Below are 21,011 nucleotides of genomic sequence, written 5' to 3'. Positions count from 1 at the left end.
TCTGAGCCATATGTGTGGTCTTAATCATGCATTTGAATGTTGATTTTATATTTTTATTGTGATTTTTCAGGGACTTCATATGTAAATATTTGCCCACATAAATAATATTTCAGGGAGCTCAAAAGGATAAGACCTGTGACTATGTCATTTTTAGAGTTTGTAGCAAACTTAGGTCATTGTCAAGTTTAATAGGTATTTAATAACAGCTTTGTAATTATGATGAAAATGAAAATGATGATCTCATTAGAACTTGCCTCCTGTTGAACTCCTTTCTACCAGTATGAATCACCGGGAGAAGATTTTGCTCTGGCCTACAGCCTTCTTTAAAGCCCCCTTCAGCTCATTGTTCCTTAGACTGTAAATGAAGGGGTTCAACATAGGGGCTGCGACCATGAAAATCACTGACGCAGCTGAGTCTTTTTCAGTTGAATGGTTGGATGAGGGGCTCATATAGACCCCTGTGATTGCTCCATAGAAAAGAATGACCAAGGCAAGGTGAGATCCACAGGTGGAGAAAGCCTTGCATTTTCCTTGGGCAGAAGGGATTTTCATCACAGCAGAGATGATGAGGCTATAGGATGCTAGGATACACCCTGAAGGTACCACAAAGATTAGCCCCACCACAGCCAGAACCATGACCTGATTAAGACTTGTGTCAGAACAAGATAGAGGGAGGAGAGAGTTGATATCACAGAAGAAATGATGGATGACATTGTTAGAGCAGAAGTGCAGACGGGTTATCATAAGGGTGTGCAAGAGGGGGTTCAAAATGGCAATGACCCAAGGTGCAGTCACCAGAGAGGCACAGAGGTGTTGGGTCATGATGGTGGAGTAATACAAAGGGTGACAGATGGCCACATAACGGTCATATGCCATCACTGTGAGAAGGAAATTGTCCATGTTGGCAAACATCATACAGAAATACATCTGAGCCAGGCAGCCAGGATAGGAGATGGACTGAGTCTGTGTTTGGATGTTCAGTAGTATCTTGGGAACTGTAGCTGAAGGAAGGCACAGGTCTACAAAGGACAGATTGGCAAGGAAGAAATACATGGGTGTGTGGAGACGATGATCTGAGCTGATGGCCAGCAAGATGAGTAAGTTTCCAAACAGACCTGTTAAGTAAAGACACAAGAAAAGTGCAAAAAGGTGTGCCTGCTGCTCTGGCCAACTCGAGAAGCCCAGAAGGAGAAATTCAGAGACACTGGTTTGGTTTTCCTTTTCCATTGCCTGGATATACCTGCATGAGGACCCAGAGGATGAAATATTTTCGACAGAATAAATTTCCCCTTGGTACTTTTTACCTACTTACCTAGTCTAGTCCCATTTACTAAATATTTTCTCTTTAGACTACCCTACCTCCTTTCTGATGTTCTCTCGCAAGCCTTGCTGCACCTTGGGTGTGTCTTTCCATTTCATGCGTTGTCTTTTCACTTATCCTCTCTTGCTGGAACCTCACCTCATCCAAGATTTCCAAGGGATCTCTATACATCTCTCCTCTGTAAGTAGAGATTCTTTTCCTACTTATGATGTTGATACAAACTCTTGCACATTCTGCAATTTGTATGACTGCCTGACTGTCAGCTGTGTGCTGGAACACATCCATGGGTTTGACACACTAAATGACTCCATGCCAAACATTAAGATTTAAATGAGAAAATTTTTCCAAATGTTTGTCAAACACAATAATAACCAACCTGCTTGGAAACCAGTCAGACATCTACCATTTAGGATTCATAAGGAGAAGATAAACTATCTTATTTTTTTGAGACGCAAAATAAAAATATATGAACATACTTGGCAAGTGTAAAGAGTTAAGACACCAAAGAAAACGTTTACATGAAAACTATGTACAAAATAGGTAAGTATTTACAAGCAAGTTAAAAAGTTGTATACTATAATTAGATAATACATGTAGATAAATCTAAAGGAGAACACAGAGTAAAAGATGTGTCAAAATAGGGGGGCAAATTTAGAAGATTTCCTTTTGATGGCTTTGTAATATTTAACCATAACTACAAAAAGGGGTTCAGGTTTATAAAGTATTGTCAATGCAAATAATCCATAACCAACCTATATATCAAAATTAGAGTGAGTTTATTATGAGCCAAAGTGAGGATTATAACCTGGGAAGGCTTTAGAAGGTGTTCCAGAGAAGCATGAGTTTCAGTACAGTCTTACATCTTTTTAGAACAAAGAAGATACATTAAAAACACCCAGGATACGTTTTCAAAAACGCCCAGTACACAGTTGCAAATTAACAGGTCAACATGACCATGATTCCAGGAAAGGGAATAATCTGGGCATTACCAATAGGATGTTACCAATCGGATGTTGTTACCAATAGGGCATAGGAGGGGAAGTATGCATTCTTTATGTCAAGAGAGATTCCTTACTTTAATGGATAAGCAGATGTAGAATCTATGTTTTTGATATGCCATAAGTCAGGCTTTCTAGTTCAAGTTGAATCAGTTTTGAACTCAAATAGTTACCCCATGTACCTCAATACGTGAAAATCTCTTGTCAGTATCATTATTACTTCCTGCATTTCTTGGAGATGTAGAAAACACAAAGTAATAGAAGACAGAGTTCCTGATCCAAGAAATTTGGAATCAGGTCGTGGAGGAAAAATATTATAATGGAAAATAAGTAAGAAGACAAAGGTTCACGTCCATAGATGAGATAGTTTTAGACGAATGGAGGACTCCCTAAGAGATGGACAAGATACAGGAGAGTGTGGGCTCTGGAGTTAGCCCACATTGAAACTAGACTCTATCACTTGCAGTCTGATTGACCAAGTCACCTAACCTCTCCAAATCTTAGTTTCCTCATGTAAAATAATAGTACCTACCTTAAAGTTTGTTGTGAAAATGAAATGAATTAATGTATGAAAAACTCTTAGCAAATAATGATTACTCAATAAATTCAAACTATTGTTGAGAAAGCCAGAAAGGGATAAGTCAGGCTTCTTTCCCAGCCTCCAGTGGCTGTTTTAAATCTTTTCTTCTCTTCCTGCCACCAGTGCAGAAAACTTCTCTGCATCTCCATTCATCCTTCCTTTTCTCTTTCCCTTTTGTTACAACAGAAGCAATATCCTTCCCTGAAAAGGTTAACACCTCTGCACGTGATCCCATCTCGGGCCAATCTATCTACTGCCCCAGCCACTCCATTGAATTGCTCTTTCAAAATTTCTTTCTTTTTTTTTTTTTGAGGAAGATTAGCCCTGAGCTAACATCTGCTGCCAATCCTCCTCTTTTTGCTGAGGAAGACTGGCCCTGAGCTAACATCCATGTCCATCTTCCTCTACGCTATGTGTGGAATGCCTACTACACCATGGCTTGCCAAGGGGGCCATGTCCCCACCCGGGATCCGAACCAGCAAACCCTGGGCTGCCAAAGTGGTACGTGTGCACTTAACTGCTGTGCCACTGGGCCGGCCCCATCAAAATTTCTGGAAAAACTCAATGGATATTTCTTAGTCCTTACATTTTTAGACCTCCTAGAATTCTCTCCTTTAGAAACTCTTTTCCTTCTTGGATTTATTTTCATATTTCCTCCTATCTCTCTGGCCATTCCTTTTAAGTTGCCTTGGCAGAATTCCCTCCCTTTAACTGCCCCTTAAATGTTGACATTTCTCTGGTTTTTGTCTTATGCTTCTTTTCTTTTCATCCTACACATATTCCTGTATGATTCTATTCACCTCCATGGCTTTAATGCTACCATGTGCCACTCTCTCCCAAATTTATTTCTTTAGTGCAATTCTCTTTCATTTTCAGATTCATATACCCAATGCTTTCTGATGTCTCTACTTGGATGTCATAGACAGCTTATCTCTAATACTTCCCAAATGGAATCCATCATATTCTCCTCAGGGCTCAAAGACTGTTTCTCTCTCCATGTACCCTTATTCAGTAAACAGCGCCACAATCTATCCAATTTCAAGAAGAGAAAATTTGAGAGTGAGTCCAGGACCCTCTCCTTTACCTATACATCCAATCAATTGCTAAGCCCTGTTGATATTACTTCTTAGGAATCAGAATATTTTTATTAAGCAAATGGATTTTTAATATCTACCACAACTAAGGCACTGTTTTAGGCATTGGGAAATAGCAGTGAATAAGAGATATGTGGTCTCTACCCTCAAGGAGTTTGAAATCAAAGCCAGAAACTTCAGAGTCATCCTTGACTCATCCAGTTCGTGAATGAGCCCTGTTGATTCTGATTTTTCTCGCACCCATGCTCCTTTTCGTCATTCCTAATTATACTGTCTATGTCAAACTCTTACCGTCTCTCATCTGGATACTTACAGTAAACTTCAGACTGGTCTTCCTTCCTACAGTCTTCCCCCTTTCAACCCTTCCTTCAAACTTAGCAAAGAATTATCCTTCTAAAACAAGAATTTCCCCATTTCCCTTCTTAAAAACTTTCAACGGGGGACGGCCTGGTGGTGCAGCAGTTAAGTTTGCAAATTCTGCTTCTTGGTGGCCTGGGGTTCGCCGGTTCGGATCCCAGGTGTGGACATGGCACCGCTTGGCAAAAACCATGCTGTAGTAGGCGTCCCACGCATAAAACAGAGGAAGATGGGCACGGATGTTAGCTCAGGGCCAGTCTTCCTCAGCAAAAAGAGGAGAATTGGCAGTAGTTAGCTCAGGGCTAATCTTCCTCAGAAACAAAACAAAGCAAACAAAAAAACCTTTCAACGGTTTTCAATGGCCTTCAATTCAAATTCCAAATTCCTTATTGTGTCCTACAAGGTTCTTCATTACCCCTTTCTTACTTCTCTTGTCTTATCTCTTGCTGTGGTCAATTTCCCACCCTTAGAACTTCCTGACACACCCTGAAACTTTATGTCTATGTGGCTTTTCCTTTTTTGAAGTTCTCTGACCACCCCATCTAAAGCTTCCTTCAAGACATCCTCTACTGCATTGCCCTGCTTTTTGTCTTCATATCACCTACCACTATCTGGAATTTTCTTGTTTCCTGAAAAGTAATTTATTTATTTTCTAATCTACATCAGTAAAATGTAAAGTCCATAAGAGCATGAAATCTGTCTTTTTTTTAAACCACTATATGTCTTGAATAGTGCCTGACATACAGCAGATAATCAATATGTATTTGTTGAATAAATGAATAAATGAACATACTTATTAAAGACTCAGAAAGTTTTTTCTTAAATATCAGACAGAAATATGTGTCCTTAATGCATATTTTATAGTGACTTTTATTCTAGGCTATATAGAATTTGAGATTATCTATATCTACATCTATATGTCAGTATTTGTATATTTGTTTTCATGGCTCTTCCTTGCTTATAAGATATTTTGGAGAGCACATGCACTGAATCTTATTCATCTTTGTCTAGGGAAGCTCAGTTTTATAAACAATGGTTTATATTTGTCTATGAAGACAGACTGAGTTTATGGGTGGAATGAGCTGCTTGCCAGAGGATGCAAGACAACACTGTCTCTGATTCCATGATTGGTTCTCCACTCAGCCCCGTTGTCCTGAGTCTTAGCCAAAGGGATGGAGAGTCTGGTGGCAGAAACTAAAGGAAATGGAGGGATGCTGTTGGACTACTTTTTCCTTGACTGAATAATAAAAATGTGAAATTGAATGGAATGGAGAGGCATTCTACACATGTATATGTCAAGTGGGGAAAGGCATTGACACTTTGGACTCCAGAACACACAGAGCTCATGTGAGAACTTCCTGGGAATTCCCAGAAATAATTAAAGCAACTTTCCACAGACTGCAGGGATTGCTGCGGTAGATAAAATGACAGCCTGCTGTTTATTGCCACTCTCGGGCCAACAGATTAATGTGGTTTCAGGAAACATGGATCAGAATTGTGTCATGTCACTTGGCACAGCTTTTGCACTCAAAAATGTTAGTTGAATAAATGTTCTGTAACAGCTATGGTGACAGCAGGAGACAGGATTTTCACTATGGAATATAAAGCAGACATAGGTGGAGGGGAGGGCAGGCCATGCGCTCTGCAGGAAGCAGAAGAAATAAAAATATTAAAAGTCCTTTATGGGAGGTTTCTTCTTGCTGCACTTTCCCTCACCTCCACATCTCTCACTGGCATACCAGACATCTCTGCTTTTATCATTTGCCATAATTTCTATTTAGAGTTCCCAGGAAACCCTCACACGGGTTCTCTGCTGTCTCCCTGGTGGTTGGAATCCTCCCTTTTCTTCCTCTTTTGATCTAGGTTGCTCACCAATACTGTTCTGCCAGTGTCTGCTTTTACAAAAGTGATGTGATATCGGGGCACTGATGATCTCAGAGCTGCTAATGCTGCTAATGCCAATGCAACCCTGGCTTCTCTGGAGTCCAAAGTGCCAATGCCTTTCTCCACTTTGCACATAAGCTGTAGAATATCTCTCTACCTTGACAGTAACTACTTCTAGTGTGTAGATCCTTCACTTCTACTTAAAGAGAAAACTCCAAGAGAAAATGGTGCCCACAGTCTTTTCTTCTACCAAAGTCTCTGCTCTTTCACTCAAGGATCTTTGGGGGTGCTGGGGAATGGCCAGGTGAAGTGGGATTAGTTCTTGGACAGAGCAGATATGAAAATTTAGAATTTGAACCATTGCCACTTTATGCTGTGTAGAATGAATAAAAGAGGAAACTTACCTGCAGAGAAGGAAGGCTAAAATTGATCTGCAGAAAAAGGGAGAGAGTCACATAGTGCTCTCCTTCAATTCTGACTCATTTCTTAATTGCTTTGACTATCTAAAGGGGTTTGCTCCTATTTTTTTTCCCTCCTACCTTTGCACCTTTGACTTTCCTGCCCTACCAAACTGGATTCTTCCTAAACTCAGTTTTGAAGACACAGCTTCCTTCTTTTTTGTTCATAGCCTGGACCAAGTTCATATCCATTGGCTTTTCAGACCTTATTTGCCTGCAGGTATGTTTTCAACTGCAGGTATATATTTTTTCTAGTATTCTTTCATTTTCACCCAAACCTATTATTAGCTGTTATCCTAAGCTCTTTGTTGATTCTGTTAAAGAACTGATCCACTGAAACCTTCATTTACAGAGAATGTATAAAGAGAATATTCTAGAAAACAAATACCCTGGAGGGAGGAGAAAGGGCTTTTCAATAATCTCTAGGAGGCATCAAGAAGGAGTTATAGGCATGAGAAAATACTTTGGATGCATAATCACAGACATCTGTTGATTTCATCAGTGCACGAGGGTGGTGGCAATAGTGATAACAATGAAGACATCATCTATCCCTCTCAATTGCCATAAGATAAAATGTTTTTCACTCTTGTAAACATGATAAAGCAATAAAAAGTACATGAAATAAGCTGAGTAAATTCTATAACTATGTAAAAATCATAAATTTCTCACCAAGATAGAAAAAATATAAAGAAAAGACTTGCCACTATCAGGTACTCTATACCACACAAAATGTTTTCATAATTTATTAATCCTCATAACAACTCTATAACGTACGTCACATATCCTCATTATACCAAAACTAAGTTTATCAGAGCCAGGATCTGAATTACGATTTCTTTGAAATCCAGCCCACTTTTTACTAAGCCACTACTGCATCTAGGATCTCACACATTCCCAGGGTATGTTCTCATTAATTAATCAGTTCATTCATTCACTCCACAAATGGTTATTAAGAATTTACTACATGTTAGACAATGCCTGGTGACCTTAAGTAGAACCTGAACTTGTTTCACAAATCTAATTAAAGACGTGCTTTCTCCTTTTTTCTCAAAGCTGCTCACTTCTCATTGTGCTTACCAAATGCTCCTCTCAGGAACCTTCCAGGAAGAGACTTTAGCTTCCAAGTCTCACTGAGGGGTAATAGGAAAAATAAAAATGGAAGAAAGTTACCCTTCCCTGAGGATGTACAAGGATGAGGGATGGGATGTATCTGGTGACGTATATCTGGTGCAGTGAGAACTGGAGTGACCACAGGACTCCCCCACACTGACATTTACAGCTTCTTTGTAGCTCTTGGAACCCAATGTTGACAAGCTCCCTCGATGCCAGTAATAATTACTTCATCCTCCTGTGGGTTTCCCAACTGAAACCCTAGAGATAATGTATGTGGCAGACAATTCTCCAGGGAGATTCAAACAATTAAAAGATCTGGAAGTTGTTCATAGGCTTCCAGGAAGGATTGTAACACAATTCCTCCCCCTCTACCTTCAAGAGGCCCCAAAACAACAAATATCAAACATTACACTGATAACAAATGATCTTTTCAGGCATGAGTCGATTTACTCTCTAAACATAGGGTCTATCTTCCCTGCCTCAGCACTCTTCAGCAACACCACCCTTGGGCTTGTGAATGCTTGATCTATCATTGTTGCCTGAGATAAAAGGACCCATTTTGTGGTAAAGGAGGTGAGATAGCGGGCACATGGTCAGGATTCATTGCTCTTACAGTGTACTCCATCCTCATGAAGCACTCAGCCTAGAATAACAGTGGAATGGCCTCTTAAAGCCTCAACTAATGTATCAGCTTGGGGATAACATCCAGAAATTTTAGGGTGCTATGCATGGGAAAAATGACCAATGTATGGTAGTGTTTCCCCACTGCTGTAATTTATGTGTCCAGATGCCAAAGGGTATGTATTGGTTAGCTTTTTCCATATAAGAAGCCACTCTAAAACTGTGGCTTAAAACACCAGCCATTTATTTATCTCACAATTACGTAAGTCAGCCACTCGGGCTGAGCTCAACTGGGTAGTTCTTCTGGTTTTGGTTAGACTCACTCAAATGCCTGCAGTTAGCTACTGGGTTCCTTTAGGGCTTACTGGTCTAGGGCTTATAGCTGGGATGGCTCCTGTCTGCTTGATGTGGTCTCTCATCCTCCAACAGGATGGCCTGGGTTGTTCATATCATGGAGGCAGATTTCTGAGAGAAAGAGTAGAAACATGAAAGGTCTCTTGAGTTCTAGGCTTAAGACTGGCACAACGTTAATTCTATTTCATTCTATTGGCCAATACAAGTCACAAGACCAACCTAGTTTCAAAGCGTGGGGAAAGACTCTACCTCTTGATGGGTGGAGCTTCAAAGTCACATTGCAAAAAACATGGATTCAAGGAAGAGGGCAAAATTGTAGCCACTTCTGCAATTAACCAAGGATGGAAGTAGGAATGATATCTTTTACCATTTCTGCAAATGGTTTGCTTTTGGAATTTGTGTTTCTCATCCCTGTAACTTTAGGTCTGCTAGATTTGATTCTAAGGAAGAGACTGTTTCCATAAGGGAACACAGTAAGGGTTTCACTGAACTTGAAGCAGTGACTACCATCTGGCCGCTCTGGGCTCCGCATGCCAGTGGATGAGCAGGCAAAGAAAGGTGTTACTATACTGGTAGGGGATAACTGACCTTGATTATCGTGTAGATCTAGGGTTGCTGCTACACATAAGACAAGGAAGGAGTATATCTGGAGCCCAGGGTGTGAATGTGAAATTACGGCAACAAAGACCTTACAAGAGTAAGGCAAGACACAGTTCTCTTGAGGATAAATGTCTGGACCACCATTCCAGGCAAACGACAGAGATAATGCCTGAGAATAAATGAAATCTATTTTTGATAAACGGCTTCGGAACAGCTGCAACAGTGAGATTGTAGCATTTTCACTAAATCTCTTGCATTAAGGTTTTATAGAGATTATGCTGGCAGCCACCTTGCAGGCGACTCTGTGTTTGTTCAGACAAAAAGGGATCTTTATGTTGCCGGGGGTAGACTGTTTCAGGAACGTCTGGAGCACCACTTCAGATCATTGGGCCTCACACTTCTTATTTCAACCACTGCTGCAGTGGTTAGCTCCGTGAGCACTATTTTTGATTGGGTGCCCCTTGACCATGCCTCAGCTTGGGCCGGTGCTTGCCCTAAGGTTCGTCTAACGCTACAACACCATGGCAGGGGGTAAGGAAACTGCTTAGTGGTCACACATTCACAACCTGCAAGTGTGGGACAGTTAACATCCCATGGAGTGAAAATCTGACCAGTGGGGAATGTGAGCCAATGAGTAAATTGTTTCTCCATTCTTTTCCTGGGATAGATGTCTGTTGAGATGCCTCCTGACATTTCTGTTGCCAAACCAGGTTCGTTTTGCCTGCCGCGTGATTATGCCAATCACTGAGATGACCAGTTTGCAAAGAGAAAGGATTTAATCACAAGGCAACTAAGTTAGGAGGCCAGAGAATCAATCTCAGATCTGCCTTCTCAAAAATAGGGACTCAGGGATATTTATGGGGGAGGGGGAAAGGTGGTCTAAAATGTGGGAATAGATGATTGGAGGTGAGGAGAAATAAGGTAATTGATGATCTGCACAAGTGTAGTCAGGCTTCGTGCCTCTTCACAGGACGCATGCGCACAAAATGCCAGCTATTACCATGATCTGAGGGTGGAGTTTTTAGCTCCTTGACATCAAAAGGTCATTTGTTGAGCATTTGTGCAGGCCCAGTTGATAGTTTGGTGGTCTCAGCCAGCCTGAACTGGACAAGAGGGTCTCAGTTCCTGGAAAAGCATTGTTAATTACTCTGTTGATAAGATGGGGTCAGTTGAACTGGTCCTTGAGGGCCTGTGGTTACACTTCTGGGGACACATGTGACTGAGCTCCCAGTTACTCCATACTGGTGGTAAACTTGATAATGTATCCTTGACAAACCCACTTTTCTTCCCTGTTCTGCTCACTTTCTTTTACTCCTGATGCTGTATCACATTCTGCATTAGGTATTTGTGTATAAGTCTTTGTGTCAAGCTCTGTTTTCCGGGAAACCTAGGCTAAGACAAAAAATCTCGGGGCCTATAAAATTAATCTTGATTATAGACATGAATTTTGGAGTTACTAAACATCAAAGACATTTGTATCCATAAGAATGGAGAAGATCCCATGGGGGGCAATTTTAGAGAAAGAAGAGGTCATAAGACCAAGTTTTGAGGCACCTTCACATTTACTGATTGGTAGTAGAGAATTGTAAGACTCTAAATAAGATTGGGAGAAAAATGCAGAGAGGTGAGAGAAAAATTCTTTTAGTTGCATTAAAGCTAAGCTGATATAACAAAAAGACCCAGAAAATATAGTTGCTTACAGAAGATCCTTTTTCTGTCTCTCTCTCTCTCTGCATCTGTCTTCTCTCTTTCCACCTCTCTCTCTCTCAGGCAGTGGTGTAGCTTCTCAAGAATTGGGGGGCAGTTCTAACTCTACTTTGTTCTTAGTGTCTCCTGATATTTGAGGGTTTGCCAAGACTTGTCAGTATTCCAAAGGGGAAGATCTCAGTCAGCACCTCGATGTAGGCTGGACCATCAGGCAGCAGCTTTTAAAGTATGTAAACATACCTCTCCCAGAGGAAGACTAGGAGATGAGCCTTTCTGTTGCTTCCTCTGAATTGAGTCCTGGGGGGATAGTCAGTTAAGGCCTCTTTCTCTGTTTGTTACAGTCCTGTGGTACCCGTGTAGATAAACCTCGCTGGCTACCAGAACCAGGTGATCAAGAAATGTACCCTAGGTGGTAGCCGCAAAAACCAAGGCACCAGACATGATACACAAGCTCCCTTCTGGGAGATATGGGCGACTTGGAGTGAGGCAGAGGGAGAGTGCAAAGATGGTGCTCGGGGCCTCCCCTCTCTGGAGAGGATTGCAATCTGCACTTAGATGTATGTTAAATTAGAAGCCTTAGCTTTTAAGATAAGTAAATAGGCCTCTTTCAGGAAAAAACTGGCTGTTTCCGTCTGCTCCCCCTGTGCTGTGCCCTGGAGAGAGAGACACACTGAGTCTGGGTAACTGTTTCTCAGTTTCTTACAGCCTTGTGGGTCTTGGACATAGGCTTAGTTAGCTTCAGAGCTATGTGTTTTGGGGGCCCATCTCTCAGGTAGAAGTGTTTAAAAGTTGGGGCACCAGATGTAGGGTACAAACACTTTTGCTCTTCAGGGAGAAACTGTGAGTTACGAGTTCCCTCCTGATTCTGTATCGCTACACCTCTGGTGGGGTTTTTGGTGAGATTGTGTCTCAGCCTCTCTCTCAGATTCTCATTCAATTATTAATTTTTAATTTTCTCTTTTGTTTTTGAGGAAGATTAGCCCTGAGCTAACATCTGCCACCAATCCTCCCCTTCTTTTTTGCTGAGGAAGACTGGCCCTGAGCTAATATCCATGCCCATCTTCCTCTACTTCATATGTGGGACGCCTGCCACACCATGGCTTAATGAACAGTGTGTAGGTCTGTGCCCAGGATCTGAACTGGTGAATCCCGGGCCGCCAAAGGGGAACAAGTGAACTTAACCACTGTGCCACCAGGCTGGCCCAAATTATTAATTCTCAATCAAACATTAATTATGTAATTTTTTAATTTCTTGTTTTTTAAAAATCCTTGCTGGGTTTTATGTTGGTTCAGCAATTCCAGTCCATTCTCTCCATCTGTGACTTTTACCCTTCTTGCAGTTGGAAGACTATCTAGAGTAGTTTCTTATTGTACTTGGGTAACAGGTACCCTTTTTTGGAGGAGTTGATTTTTTTCCCCTAACTTTACGTTCCCTCTCACCCCCGCCTTTGTTATAGCCACACTCCATTGATGATAAATAAGCTTAAGTTTCTTTTAAATTCTGTAGCAACTTTTGTGATTTTTCAGTGTTAACAGTGGTATTTTTTGCCAACAATAGTACATGAAGGAATCTCCTAGAAATCTAGATTCTATGTTCCATGAGCCATTTTGTAAATGGTTTTAGAATCAAGGAGCACAGCAACTCTGGATCTCCACTTTTCTTCCAAATAAGAGGGACTTCTAATAGTAAATATGAAGGAGGATAATACTCAGAAATAGGAATATAACTTGAGGTGGAGATTTCTGGACAGGAGATCTTGTGAAAATGCTTCAGGCAATTTGATGAGCCATCTTCTGGAGCCTCTGGTAGCTTTGCCATCAGTGTCTGTGGCCTGAGACGCACACCAGGATTAGATCTTGGAGCTTCTGATGCTGGAGCAGTTGCTGATGATTCTGCCAGGATAGGAGCTGAATGGGGTTTGAGAGCAGCATCCAGACAGTGGGGAGGAGGTGGTGGTTCTATTGGATGATTTAGAGAAAGAGTTTATTAACTGAGACAGCAAGTGGGAAGGGGAAGCGTGAAATTTGTTGTGGGAAGTTAGGGAATTGAATTTTCAGGGATAATGAGCGCAATGATGGAAGATGAGATGCTTAAATTACATCGTTAATGGACGTAGCTGGAGGCACTGATTTTGGCTTTTATATGTACTGTTCAGCTGACCACTCCCACTGGATTTAAATAATGTGTGTGCAAATGCACCCTACATAAATAATCAAGAAGTATAAGATTTTAAGGTAGGGTTATATTGTTGGAGCTGGAAAATGTCAGGTGACAAGGGTTTCCTTTTGTGCAGCATGAACTGATGAAGAACTAAGGATGAAGATGACCTCTAATTCTACATCCACTTATACTTGTCAAGAGATTATTACTATTATTATTATTTTTGAGGAAGATTAGCCCTGAGCTAACTACTGCCAATCCTCCTCTTTTTTTGCTGAGGAAGCCTGGCCCTGAGCTAACATCCATGCCCATCTTCCTCTACTTTATACGTGGGACGCCTGCCACAGCATGGCTTTTGCCAAGCGGTGCCGTGTCTGCACCTGGCGTTGGAGCTGGCGAACCCCGGGCTACAGAGAAGCGGAAGGTGCGCACTTAACTGCTGCGCCACCAGCCGTCCCCTGAAGAGATTATTAAACCATATGCTATTAAACAAATACTGTTTGAGAACCTGTGTCTGCTGGATGCAATGGGAAATACAAAGAAATAAATATGTCTTACTCGAAGGAGTGTTGCAATTTAATTGGCAAATGAAAACGTGAAAAGAAGTTAAATAAGTTGTAAAAGAGTTAAAAGAGTTAAAAAGAAGATACAGGAAACTAAGAAAGATGATGCATTATCAATTGCAAAATGAATGCAGCAGGCCATAGTGTTTGAGCTCAGAGGAGCGTGATAACAAGTTGATTGGTTTGGGAAGGCTTACAAATAATGGTAGGACTCGAACTGCACCTTGAAGGATGTGAATCTTTGTCTAGGTGGAGAAGGCTGGAGAGATCTTAACAAGCAGAAGAAAAGGTCTGAGCTCCGGGTGTGTGCTGGAGGTGGAGGATTCATATAGAGAAGAAACTTAAGAGCCTTATCGTGAAAGGCCCAAGAAGACAGGCTTAGGACTTCAGACTTCATCTTTTAGGCCAGGTGTCAGCAAGTTTTCTGTAAATATCTTAGGCTTTGCAGGCCATGTAGTCTCTGTCACAACTCCTCAACCCTGCCATTGTAGCAAGAAAGCGACTGTAGACAACACATAAACAAACGAGTGTGTCTGAGTTCCAATGGGCCATAGTTTTCTGATCTGTCTTAGACAATGGGGAACATTGTTCCTCTCTGCTCAGGAGAGTGGCAAGGTGAAAGAAATGTTTTCCAAAGTGATCTGTGAAGTGATATAGCATCGGAGGAGTGAGGATAATAATAATAAGGAGCCAGGAAGACGGGTTCAAATTTGTTCCTTTTAATGAGACTTTGTTCTGTTTTGAGTGTTGGCACTCTTTTTTATTTTTAATTGCATTGATTATACGAGTAATTCAACCTGGTAGGTGAGGAATAAATAAACACACTTGGCAGAAGTTACAACTTTTTAAATTGGAAGGAATCTTAAGAGAGCCTTTAGTAAATCCCGTCAATTTCTGGATGAAGAATCAGTCCAGAGAGGGTACGGGGATTTCCTGCGCTCACACCACTAATACACGGGAACCTGCATCTTACGTCGTGAATTCAGACTTAAATTTGGATTTAAAATCAGATTAAGAGACGGTTTATGGAATTCAAGGCGGAGTATGACAGGATAACATATGATAACTAACTATAGGGGAGTAAACAAGGGAAAGATATCCATAGTATCATTAAAGATTCCAGTCTTGGGGCTGGTTCCATGGCTGAAGGGTTAAGTTTGCACACTCCACTTTGGTGGCCCAGGGTTTCGCTGGTTCAGATCCTGGGTGCGGACATGGCATCACTCATCAGGCCATGCTGAGGTGGTGTACCACACAGCACAACTAGAGGCACTCACAACTAGAATATACAACTATGTAGTGGGGGGCTTTGAGGAGAAGAAGGGGGAAAAAGAGAAGATTGGCAACAGTTGTTACCTCAGGTGCCGATCTTTAAAAAAAAAAAGATTCCAGTCTTGGTGACTGAGAAATCAGTTGATCCCTTTGTTAGAAATGGAGAAGCCAAGAGGAAAAGCAAATGTTAAGGGTTGAATTGTGTCCCCCTAAAAGGTATGTTCATTTCCTAACAGGTGTTACCTATGAATGTGAACTTCTTTGAAAATAGAGTCTTTGCAGATATAATCAAATTAAGATGAGGTTATTCTTGATTAAGGTGAGCCCTAATTCAAAATGGCTGGTGTCCTTATAAGAAAGCAAAACAGAAATAGAGACACATACGCACAGGGAGAGCACCATGGGATGACAGAGGCAATGATTGGAGCAATGCTGATGAGTTTACAAGCCAAGGAATGCCAATGATTGCTAGCCAAATCAAAAGCTAAAAGAAAGGTATAGAGCACATTCTCCCTCAGAACCTCCAGAGAGAGCATGGCCCTGAAAACACCTTGATATTGGACTTCTGCCCTCCAGAACGGTGAGGAATAAATTTCTGTTGTTTTAAGCCCCCCAGTTGTTGGCACCTTGGCAGCCATCGGAAAGTAATACAGCTACTTTTGTTGGGGAGAGGGAAACAGTGAATTTACAGAGCCATATTATTTGTAAATATATAAATAGGTGTGTCAGGAATGACAATGGAAATGTAGGATTATATTTGCACAGAGGGCCTTGAGAATGATGTGCTTTGGCAATTATCTCTTTGGTGGTTCAAAACCAACCTTTGAAGTTGATTTTAAAGAGAAAATGTGTAAAAAGAGAATTAAAGGTAAAGGACTTTGGGTTTCAGAAAAATCGGAAAAGTAGTGGCCACTGACATGTGAAAATATCAAGGCTGAACATTTTGTAAAAGCAACAGGAGGACCATTTCAAAAAGGAAGTAGCCAATAGCGTGGCGTGATTGAAGACGATCTGAGGAAATGGACTGAAGAAAAAGTATGACTCTATCCAGAAATGCTAGTAGTTCTTTGCATTCACACAATGCTTTACAATTTATAATGCATTTTTACATTCATTTTCTTATTTATTTACCACAACATTGAGGGACGATATTATACTTATTTTGCAGCTCAGCACATTCTGGAACAGAGAAGTTAAATTCTTAGTTGAAGTGATGCAGATTCTGAATGATGAGGCCAAGATGTGGACCTAGATATTCAGACTCCAGAGTTAGGCTCTTTCTATGTAAAAATGGAATATCTTCTTTTATTTCTTTTAATAAGCTCTCACTCTCACTAGGTAGAGACTAATGATTACCAAAAGGTGGCAATCAACTTTTCTTAATGTTTTAAACGGCTTGCTGTACATTCAAAGATTTCCTCAGTATAATGGTAAGCTTTGTGTTTATAATTTTTAATTTTAAGATGTTAATAATTTTCATAATATAATTACTTATGAATTATAGAGTGAGTCCAATAATGGCAAAAAGTAAAAGAATTTTTTTCAATTGTTTTATTGAGGTCATAGTAGTTATAACATTGTGTAATTTCAGGCGTACATTATTATTTATCAATTTCTGCATAAACTGCACTGTGCTCAGCATCAGTAGTCTAATTTTTTTTTTTTTTTTGCAAAGAAAAATATGTACCATAGCTGGAATTACAAAGGAGGGAATGTTTAAAATACTATATCTGCTTTTGGCTTCTGTGGGGTCAACAAGAACTAACCAAGAGTTTTATAAGTAAGAACAACCTTTAAAAAAAAGTGTAGTCATTAGTTAACACTGTAAACTCTGGGTCTTTTTTTTAAAGTAATTTTATTGGGATTATAATGGTTTATAACTGTGTAATTTTATTGTTTATTAATTCCTGAATATACTCCTTTATGCTCACCCCTAGTAGTCTAATTTTTATCCATCACCATACATGTGTGCCTGTTTACCCCTTTCACCATTCTCCCAATCCCCTTCCCCTCTGGTAACCACTAATTTGTTTTTTTTATCCCTGTGTTAGTTTATCTTTCATATATGAGTGAAATCATATGGTGTGTGTCTTTCTCTGTCTGGCTTATCTCACTTAACATCATATTCTCAAGGTCCATCCCTGTTGTGGAAATAGGACGATTTTGTCTTTTTTATGGCTGAGTAGTATTCCATTGTATATATATACCTTATCTTTCTCCATTCATCAGTTGATGGGCACTTGGGTTGCTTCCATGTCTTGGCTATTGTGAATAATGTTGCAATGAAAATAGGGGTGCAAAAGTGTCTTTGAATTGTTGATTTCAAGTTCTTTGGATAAATACCCAGTAGTGGGATAGCTGGATTGTATGGCATTTCTATTTTTAACTTTTTGAGAAATCTCTGTACTATTTTCGATGTTGGCTACACCAGTTCTCATTCCCACCTGCAGTGTATGAGAGTTCCCTTTTCTCCACATCCTCTCCAGCATTTGTTGTATTTTGTCTTGTTAATTATAGCCATTCTAAAAGGTGTAAGGTGTATCTCATTGTAGTTTTGATTTACATTTCCCTAATAATTAGTGACGTTGAACACATTCTCATGTGACTGTTGGCCATCTGTATATCTTCTTTCGAAAAATGTTTGTTCATATCCTCTGCCCATTTTTTGGTTGGGTTGTGCTTTTTTTGTTGAGTTGTGTGAGTTCTTTTTATATTTTGTAAATTAACCCCTCGTCCGATATATGATTTGTAAATATTCACTCACAGTTGGTAGGTTGTCTTTTCATTTTGCTCATGGTTTCCTTTGCCTTGAAGAAGCTTTTTAGTCTGATATAGTCCCATTTGTTTATTATTTCTTTTGTTTCCCTTGCCTGAGTAGACATGGTGTTTGAAAGCTGCTGCTAAGACTGATGTCATAGATTGTACTGCCTATATTTTCTTCTAGGAGTTTTACGGTTTCAGGTCTTACATTCAAATCTTTAATCCATTTTGAGCTAATTTTTGTGTATGGTGTCAGATAATGCTCTACTTTCATTGTTTTGGAAGTGGCTGTCCAGTTTCCCCAACACCATTTACTGAGGAGACTTTCCTTTCTCCATTGTATGTTCTTGGCTCCTTTGTCGAAGATTAACTGTCCATAGATGTGTGGTTTTATTTCTGGGCTTTCAATTCAGTTCCACTGATCAGTGTGTCGTTTCTGTGCCAGTATCATGCTGTTTTCATTACTATAACTTTGTAGTAAATTTTGAAGTCAGAGACTATGATGCCTTTAGCTTTAGTTCTCTTTTCTCAGGATTGCTTTGGCTATTTGAGGTCTTTTGTTGTTCCATATAATCTTAGGATTCTTTGTTCTGTTTCCATGAAGAATGTCATTGGGATTCTGATTGGGATTGCATTGAATCTGTAGCTTGCTTTAGGTAATAGGGACATTTTTAACTGTGTTTATTCCTCCAATACATGAGCATGGAATATCTTTCCATTTCCTTATATCTTCTTCATTTTCTTTCAATAATGTCTTATAATTTTCAGTGTGCGCGTCTTTTACCTCCTTGGCTAAATTTATTTCTAGATATATTATTCTTTTTGTTGTGATTGTAAATGGGGTTGTTTTCTTGAGTCGTCTTTCTGCTAGTTTGTTGTTAGCATATAGGAATGCGACTGATTTTTGTAAGGTGATTTTGTACCCTGCAACTTTGCCGTAGTTGTTGATTATTTCTAATAGTGTTTTGGTGGATTCTTTAGAGTTTTCTATAGATAGGATCAAGTGACCCACAAACAGCAAGAGTTTCACTTCTTCCTTTCCAATTTGGATAACTTTTATTTCTTTTTCTTGACTAATTGCTCTGGCCAAATTGCTCCAGTACTATGTGGAATAGGAGTGGCACCCTTGTCTTGTTCCTGTTGTGACGGATGGCTTTCAGTTTTTCACCATTAAGTACGATGTTGGCTGTGGGTTTGTCATATATGCTCTTTATTATGTTGAGGTACTTTCCTTCTATACCCATTTTATTGAGAGTTTTAATAAAAAATCGATGTCTGAGCTTGTCAAATGCTTTCTCTGCATCTATTGAGGTGATCATGTGATTTTTTAAAATTTAATTTATTTTTTATTTTTTCTCCCCAAAGCCCTAGTTTTATATCCTAGTTGTAGGTCCTTCTAGTTCTTCTATGTAGGATGAACATGGCTTGGTGAGCAGCATACAGGTCTGCACTCAGGATCTGAACTGGTGAATTGGGCCGCCAAGACAGAGCACTCAAACTTAACCACTACACCACTGGGCTGGCCCTGATGATGTGATTTTTATTCCTCATTTGGGTAATGTGTTGTATCATTGATTTGGGCATGTTGAACCATCCCTGCATCTCTGGTGTAAATCCCACCTGATCATGGTGTTTTTCCTTTTAATGTATTGCTGTATTTGGTTTCCCAATGTTTTGTTGAGGATTTCTACATCTATGGTCATCAGCGATATTGACCTGTAATTTTCCTTCTTTATTTTGTCTTTGCCTGATTTTGCTATCAGGGTAAAGTTGGCCTCATAGAATGAGTCAGGAGCATTCCATCTTCTTCAATTTTTTGGAATAGTTTGAGAAGAATAGGTCTTAAATTTTCTTTGAATGTTTGGTAGAATTCTCCAGAGAAGCCATCTGGTCCCGGACTTTTGTTTTTTAGGAGGTTTTTAGATACTGCTTTCATCTCTTTACTTGTGATTGGTCTATTCAGATTCTCTATTTCTTCTTGATTTAGTTTTGGGAGGTAATATGGGTCTAAGAGTACATCCATTTCTTCTAGGTTATTCAATTAGTGGGCATATAGTTTTTCATAGTATTCACTTGTAATCCTTTGTATTTTTGTGGTATCTGTTGTAAATTTTCCTCTTTCATTTCTAATTTTATTTATTTGAGCATTCTCTCTTTTTTTCTTTATGAGTCTGGCTAAGCATTTGTCAATTTTGTTTGTCTTCTCAAAGAACCAGCTCTCAGTTTCATTGATCTTTTCCACTGTTTTTTAGTCTCTATTTAATTTATTTCTACTCATTCTTATTATTTCCCTCCTTCTACTGACTTTGGGTTTTGTTTATGCTTCTTTTTCTAGTTCTGTTTGGTGTAGTTTAAGATTACTTATTTAAAATTTTTCTTGTTTGTTGAGATGAGTCTGTATTACTATGAATTTCCCTCTTAGAGCTGCTCTTTCTGTGTCCCATAAGAGTTGATATGTTGACTTTCATTTTAATGTCTCTCCAGGTATTTAAAAATTTCTCCTTTGATTTCTTCATTGATCCAATTGTTGTTCAGTGTCATGTTGTTTAGGCTCCACATATTTGTGACTTTCCCAGCTTTTTTCTTGTAGTTGATTTCTAGTTTCATAGCATTGTGATTGGAAAAGATGCTGGATAAAATTTCAATCTTCTTAAATTTATTGAGGCTCGCCTTGTTTCCAAACATATGGTCTATATGAGAATGTTCCATGTGCACTTGAGAAGAATGTGTATTCTACTGCTTTTGGATAGAATGTTCTATATATATCTGTTAAGTCCACGCAATCTAGCATTTCTCTTAAGTCTGCTATTTCCTTGTTGACTTTCTGTCTGGATGAAAGTGGATCTATCCATTGATGTAAGTGGGGTGATGAGGTCCCCTACTATTACTGTATTGCTGTCAGTTTCTCTCTTTATGTCTTTTAATAGTTGCTTTATATACTTTGGTGCTCCTGTGTTAGGTACATATATATTCATAAGTGCTATGTCTTCTTGATGGATTGTCTCTTTTATCATTATATAATCTCTCTCTTCGTCTCTCATTATCTTTTTTATCTTGAAGTCTGCTTTGTCTGATATAAGTATGGCAACATCTGCTTTCTTGTGTTTGCCATTTGCCTGGAGTACTGTCTTCTATCCCTTCACTCTGAGCCTATGTTTGTGTTTAGAG

General features: G+C 39.7%; 1 protein-coding gene across 1 annotated transcript; it reads right to left on the bottom strand.

The window, feature by feature from the left end:
* Positions 1-285: 285 nt before the first annotated feature.
* On the bottom strand, positions 286-1,261 carry LOC139077437 (putative olfactory receptor 1F12P). Its single transcript, XM_070585367.1, has one exon. It carries the CDS (start codon positions 1,225-1,227, stop codon positions 286-288), a length of 942 nt encoding a protein of 313 aa, XP_070441468.1. The 5' UTR covers positions 1,228-1,261.
* Between the last annotated feature and the right edge of the window lie 19,750 nt (positions 1,262-21,011).

This window comes from Equus przewalskii, chromosome 19 (genome assembly GCF_037783145.1).
Source record: "Equus przewalskii isolate Varuska chromosome 19, EquPr2, whole genome shotgun sequence".
NCBI lineage: Eukaryota > Metazoa > Chordata > Mammalia > Perissodactyla > Equidae > Equus > Equus przewalskii.
The sequence above is the reverse complement of the archived record's forward strand: the minus strand, read 5'-3'. Positions and strand labels throughout refer to the sequence as shown.

Excerpts from the sequence above, each read along its gene's own strand:
- LOC139077437 (XM_070585367.1), bottom strand. The coding sequence starts at position 1,227 with ATGGAAAAGGAAAACCAAACCAGTGTCTCTGAATTTCTCCTTCTGGGC.